The 6906-nt window shown below is 48.7% G+C and overlaps 1 protein-coding gene across 1 annotated transcript; it reads right to left on the minus strand.

The window, feature by feature from the left end:
• Positions 1–1487: 1487 nt before the first annotated feature.
• On the minus strand, positions 1488–3965 carry LOC126539903 (piggyBac transposable element-derived protein 4-like). Its single transcript, XM_050186720.3, has 2 exons — positions 3699–3965; positions 1488–3485 (listed from the first exon to the last, which is right to left on the minus strand). The coding sequence occupies exons 1-2, from the start codon at positions 3754–3756 to the stop codon at positions 1708–1710; spliced, it is 1836 nt and encodes a 611-aa protein (XP_050042677.3). The 5' UTR covers positions 3757–3965; the 3' UTR covers positions 1488–1707.
• Between the last annotated feature and the right edge of the window lie 2941 nt (positions 3966–6906).

The following is a 6906-nucleotide window of genomic DNA, read 5'->3' on the forward strand; positions in this document are numbered from 1 at the left end:
CTAAATCTAGGACAGCCGTTTCCCTGGTGTTCTCGTGGACAATCTGTTTAAGACCGAGTGATAGGGAAAGGCGCAATAATTTTCTTGAGAGTGACACGTCGCCGCTGGTAATGGTGAGAGAGGGCCAGTGAATGCCTGGTGCATTAAAATCTCCCATAAGTATTATATTTGATGATTTCAAATCATGCAGAATGTTGCTAAGAAAAGTGAACTGATCACCACAAGAGCCAGGAGGCCGGTAAAACACTCCAATTAGCGCGGATGACCTTTCCAAATGAATCTTGCACAAAAGCAATTCAATTTCACATGGGGTTTCAAGGACTGAAAACTTCAGGTGGGACTGTATATAGAGGGCGACACCGCCACCTCTACCATTTGGTCTGTCAACTCTTACCAATGTGTAGTCACTTAACGCAACTTCGGAGTCGAATATGCCGTCATGTAGCCATGTTTCCGTAATGCCTATAATATGGGGGGAATGAGCAGTTACTAGACAGATGAAGTCGGAAAATTTATTGAGAAGGCTTCTTGCGTTAATATTTAATACACGGAGGTCATTGGTTTTGCGACGAAGGAGTCAAGGCGGAGAGGCAGATGCAACGCTATTTAGTGCTGTATTACGATGTACTTTCTCTAGTGTATTAGAAGCGCTGTTCCAGTTATAGCGAACTTTATCAATAAATATATGGTCAAACCGTATGCGGACCGTGCACCCGTTGTTCCTAAAACTCTCAGACGCTTCCCAAAGTTTCTTGCGGATATTCCGGACACGTAGTGAAAAATCTTCCGAAATACGATAACCGGTTTCCTTTAGCTTGTGACCACTTTTTAATACCGAAACTTTCTCCCGGTAGTCCAGAAGTTTCATAATCACGGGTCGCGGACGGTCACGTGAAGGCCTTCCAAGACGATGGCATCTTTCTATTTGAGGACAGCTCATTTTAAGTTTATCCTCAAACCATTTCGCAATGTCTGAGGACAGGCGTTCATTATCTTCATCGGAGGCTTCTGGCAGACCATGTAAGATTGACCATGTAAATGTAGGTAGATACCTGTGATGTAAGGGGTCAGACAAGGAGACACAATCTCTACAATGCTATTCACTGCGTGCTTGGAAGAAATATTCAAGCTAATAAACAGGGAAGGCTTAGGAGTAAGGATCCACGGCGAATATCTCAGCAACCTTCGATTTGCATATGACATTGTCCTGTTTAGCAACACTGGGGACGAGCTACAAGAAATGATTGAGGACCTTAACAGAGAGAGTAGAAGAGTGGGGTTGAAGATTAATATACAGAAGACAAAGATAATGATCAATGGCCGGGCAAGGGAACAAGAGTTCAGCATCGCCAGTTAGCCTCTAGAGTTTGTGAAAGAGTACATTTACCTAGGTCAATTACTTAAAGAGGACCCTGATCATGAGAACGAGATTTACAGGAGAATAAAGAAGGGTTGGAGGGCATTCGGCAGACATTGTGAGCTCCTTAACCCTTTGTGGGACAACATATATTTTTTGCAAGAATTATAAAAAATTTTTTATTACACTTGAAAATGAGGTGTACAGAAATGATTCTAAACAAATTTCACAGTTTTATTATGTATAGTTAAAGAAAAAAATGTGGGACGCATTTGTCCCATTGACACTAAATGGGAAAATGAAATGTGGGACGTATTTATCCCATTGACCTACACGGGTGCCACACTAGGTTAGTTCTGACTAACCACTTCATGGAATGGTCCAAAACAGGTCACACAAAGCGGGACTGAGCATGCCTTGCACAAGAAACTTGTTCGCACTTCTTTCCCCCTCGTGGAACACCAACGGCATCTGCGCCTATTTTCCACTTTCACAGGGTTGTGCTCTCTTCCCATGAACCGAACTTCATCCGATACGCCAACCATTTTGTGGCCATTTTTTCTACCCTCCTTGTTCATTCTGAACGGCTTCCTGCTGCCGGTGGTTCTGAATGTCTGGCCATTGATGAGTTCCCGTCCAAGAACCAATCGAAACCATAAGTAGGTCATTGGATTCACAGCATTTACTTGAATGAACGCGTTGACGATGGCTGCATCGAGCAAGAAATAAAATATTCTGTACCAGGACTTTTTGGACCTCCTGTCAGCTCGGTATGCATTGCGCTTTTGGTCGAATTTGTCGACTCCTCCCATCCAAGTGTTGTAGTCGGATATAGCCTTTGGACACTGGACGGAAACCGAAGACCCATTTGCAAGCTTGCGGACAACTTCTTCTGTGTCCTTTGGGTGGTGAAAATTCGATAAAGCATGCACATTTTTTGTGTCACGCCACTGATATGCAACAATGCTTCCTTTTGATCGCCAGATATATTCTCCTCTCTGGAGTTTGTTGTCCATTTTCAATTCATCAGGCAGATCCTTCCTGTTTGTCCGGACTGTACCAACAGCAAGAATTCCTTTCTGTGCAAGGTCCTCCATGAGGCGAGTGGAAGTGAAGAAATTGTCAAAGTAGAGTTGCGTGCCAGGCTCAACGCCTTCTACCAGAGACAATACGACGTACTCTCCAAGTGCTTGGTTGGCAGGACGCTTCGCATTTTTTCCTTCATACACCTGAAACGCAATCAGGTAGCCGGTTTCTGAATCGGCCCGGCACCACACCTTGTAGCCGCGTTTGATGGGCTTCATTGGCATGTATTGCTTCAGAGACGATCTTCCTTTGAATAGGATCATACTCTCATCTATAGCTTGATGAGCCGATGGCGTGTACTCTTTCTGAAAACGTTTGTTCAGAGCATCGATGAGAGGGCGTACTCTTGCCAGCCGGTCATATCCATCTTCGCCTCTTTTTTTTTCTTTCGTGTTGTCACTCAAATGCAGGCAATTCATGATGGATTGGAATCGCTTGAACGACATGACTTTTGAGATTTCTGGTGCATTGAAAAAGTTATCGCTGCTCCAGTAAAGGTACAGCTGATGTCTCGGGTTTACACTCATGAGAATCAGAATGCCGAAGAAAGCCCGAAGCTCATCTAACGTGATCGTTTTCCATTTTCGCCGGTTTTTCTGTTCTGCAAAGCGGTTTGTTTCCTCTACAAGGAGCTGCATTACTTCGTCGTCGAAGTAGAGTGAAAAAGCTTCAATCGGTTTGGATGGCAACTTTTGTGACATCTCAGGATCCCATGTTTTTGGGACTTGCAGAACATGGTCTGGCTCGTCACAACCCCATGTGCCCGGCGTTTCTTCCTCATTTTCCACGATGTTGTCGCACAGGTCTAGCGATCTTTTCCGCCTCTTTGTTTTCTTTTTTGTATAGGTTGCCTTGCGTTTTGCCTGTCTGCTCGTTGACGCAGCCATTTCATCTGCACTGGCATCCTCATCTGTACAATGAGGCGCAAGCTCGGGAATGACATTCTCGTCTGTGCTTTCCCCATCCGAATCATTGGAGTCCGGATCGTCCGATATGCTAAAATAGAGCTCGAGAGCTTCTTCTTGTGATAGAAATCGCTTGCCTGCATTAGAAAGCAACGACAAGTTCTAGATCAAATAATTCGAAAATTACCGCTCAAAATTCTGCCATTAGGCTTAGCAAAATGTGCAACTTTTTTCAGCATGGTATTGAAAATTTGCATTTATCTCATTATATGTAAGCTCAAATCTCAGAAACAAGAGCTGATTTTAATCCAGGGTTGTTTCTCTGAATGCAGAAAAAAGGAATTACTTACCAGGCATGTTGATTTTCTTTTCTGCCGGATCGCATATAGTCGAAAACTTCCAATGCATCAGAAAAAAAAGAACGAAGTTTCAAGTTCTGGACTCACTGCCTCATCTAGTGGAGGCTGCTGAAACTATATTTAAAAGAAGTACTGAAACCTCTCAATAGGTGGTAGCACATCACAAGAATGATTCCGGTTTCCTTCTGCTTCGTACGAGCCCTTTAGAGTGGAGCACTATGTGGGACGTATGTGTCCCACTGTCCCACAAAGGGTTAATGGAAGCTTACCATTATCATTGAAAAGGAAGGTGTGCAATGACTGCATTTTACCGGTGCTGGCATATGGGGCAGAAACTAGGAGACGGACGAAGAAGCTCGAAAACAATTTAAGGAGCGCGCAAAGAGCGATGGAACGAAGAATGTTAGGCATAACATTAAGAGACAGAAAGAGAGAGGTGTGGATCAGTGAGCACACAGGGATAGCCGATATTCTACTTGGTATTAAGAGAAAGAATTGGAGCTGGGCAGGTCATGTAATGAGCAGGTTAGATAACTGTTGGACCATTAGGTTTACAGAATGGGTACCAAGAGAAGAGAAGCGCAGTCGAGGACGGCAGAAGACTAGACGGGGCGATGAAATTTATGCCATCTTCGGTTGGTCGTTTCTGAGCGCTCTGGAGCGCTCTCGCGAGCGTCGTTGTCTTCGGCTGGTCGAAAGAGGGTGCGCGCCCTGCGTTCGGCTGGTTCTTTTCGGTTGCTCTCCTCCATCTTCGAACGCTCTGAGGCGCTCCGGGCCCTGTCGTCAGAGCAGTCGGCGAGAATGAAACGTCATCGCAGCGCCGCATCGCTGCTGTTGGCGACGGCCCACCGTAACCTAGGTAACCTAGGCCACTGCATGCTGGCGTCTCGACGAACGCTCGTCCCGCCGGCGCGTCCGCCGGTTTTCCCGGCAGCGCCAGGAGCTTTCGATAGGTGAAACATCGGGCGTTGGCAGTAGTCATGTGGTTTCGTATCTGCCATTTCCTCCTCCGAGTGTGAGTCGCACGTTCGGCTTACGCATTTGTCCTCTACCTCGGAGCTCGGGGAACGCCGCATCTGCCCGACTCTGCTTCCGGGAATGGAGGCGACCAGTCGAAGATACAATAAGAAATTCGCAGGCGCAAGTTGGAAGCGGTTGGCGCAGGACAGGGCTAATTGGAGATCGCAAGGAGAGACCTTCGTCCTACAGTGGACAGAAAGTAGGCTAATGATGATGACGATGAGTTACATTCGTGTTTTATTGCGAAGCAATACTACTTTAGGCCGCACTTCAGCCCGTTCCGTGGCGAGGCGGTGGTAGGCATCATTGACCTTTAGCGTGACCTTGCTGCGTGACGTCACACCCCGTGACCCAGAGTGACGTCACACCAGCTGTGTAAAAACGGGGCCCCATCTCACGCCGTCGCGAGGCGAGGCGGTAGCCACCAACGGTGGCCTAACTCCCGCTCCTCTCACCAGGGGCGCTACGGTCGGTGTGACGTCACACCAGCCGTGTAAAAACGGGGCCCCATCTCACGCCGTCGCGAGGCGAGGCGGTAGCCACCAACGGCGGCCTAACTCCCGCTCCTCTCACCAGGGGCGCTATGGTCAGAGTGGGCATATCTTACGACGCGGAGAAAATGGAGTGTTACCGCACCGTCGGCCAATCGATACTGGAAGATATTGTAATGGGCACGCTGGTGAGGGAAATGTTTGTCGGCATACACGGATTCGACGGATGACTTCCTCTTAGATGATTCACTGTAAGCCGTAACACTAGCCTAAGCCAAGACTACCACCAGCCATACTACCAGCTGATCCGAGAATAACACACTATTGCTTCGCAATCACCAGGCTTAACCAAGCTAAGCCACGGCCGTTTTTTATTTCGCGATATACTGAGTAAAATAATTCGAGACCGACATCACGGCACCGATTGGCAGCGGGCCAGTGCCGTCAGCGCCTTCACAGAGGGAGAGGCAGTACGGGGACGCTGGCATGATGAGCGACAGTGGAGCCAGCTGGGGAAGATGACGACGAACGCGCGAGCAGTGGCACGAGCGATTGCTGATCATAGTTTTTTTATTGCGATAGCAAATATATGGACACTCCAGGGTCATTTCTGCCGTCGGCGTCGCCGTCACCGTGAGGTTCCGTATGCGTGAAAGAGCGTGAGGGGAGCCGGCGAACGCGGTTCATTCTCGCGTGCGCGAGCGAAGAACGCGGCCCGGATGTGTGCCCTCTCCTGTGGCGCGCGAGGCAAGCGGGTGAGGCGAGGGATGAGGGGCGTTCGCCGGCGGCTGTCAGGGTGCCTCGATGTGCGAGTAAAGACAGTGCGGCGTCTACTACGGCGTTGGCCACTCAAATCACGGACGGCGTAGCAGACGCCTTTGCAATCTGCGACGCGGAGAAAGTGCGCGACCGCGTGGACCTAATCTTCAAAGCGATCTGCGATGTTTGCAGAGAGCGCATACTGCCGGTACCTTCGTGTGCTCTGTGCTTTCGACGTTTCGTTCGCGTTGAAGTGACAGATGCACGGAGGTCAATTGGCTCGCGGCTGTGGCCGCGATATCTAGCTCCAGCGTTTTCACAGACAGTTTGCGCTGTCATCGAGATAGATCTGTTCATGTCTACCTGTGCGCCCGTGACACAGTGCTGGTTAATTTAGTTAAAACACGTTCACGGGCTAGTTCGTTTGAATACATCATAGAATGGTAAGCGCGACTGAACAAAGACGTAGAAAGAGGCAGACACGCAAGGACAGCGCTGTCTATGTGTGTCCGTTTCTTTCTACGTCCTCATTGAGCCACGCTTATGCATTCTATTGTCGCGAAGAGAGTATACCGCGGGCCTTTGCTGTCTTTCCGGGAATTTTGTGGGCTCTTTGACGCGGGGGAAACCTTTGTACACAAATAACCGCGACGGCACCGCGGGCATGTGCTGCCGCCCGGCCGCCGCCACCGCCGCGCCTGACGTCACACGTGCACATGACGCGTCGTCTTCTCACGCTCGGCTGTCAAAAGCTGCTTAGTTTTGGTCAGAGTGCTTTTGTGTACGGAGTGTTGACGCGACCATTTCTTGGCCCCTTAAACTCTGACGCTTATTGGACGATGTCGGCATGCCTGATTGGTCGGAGTAACAAAATAGCCCATTGGTGGAGAAATGTGTCCCTTGGATGCTGTGTAAATTTATTTAAGAAA

The sequence above is a fragment of the Dermacentor andersoni genome, chromosome 2, assembly GCF_023375885.2.
Source record: "Dermacentor andersoni chromosome 2, qqDerAnde1_hic_scaffold, whole genome shotgun sequence".
Lineage (NCBI taxonomy): Eukaryota > Metazoa > Arthropoda > Arachnida > Ixodida > Ixodidae > Dermacentor > Dermacentor andersoni.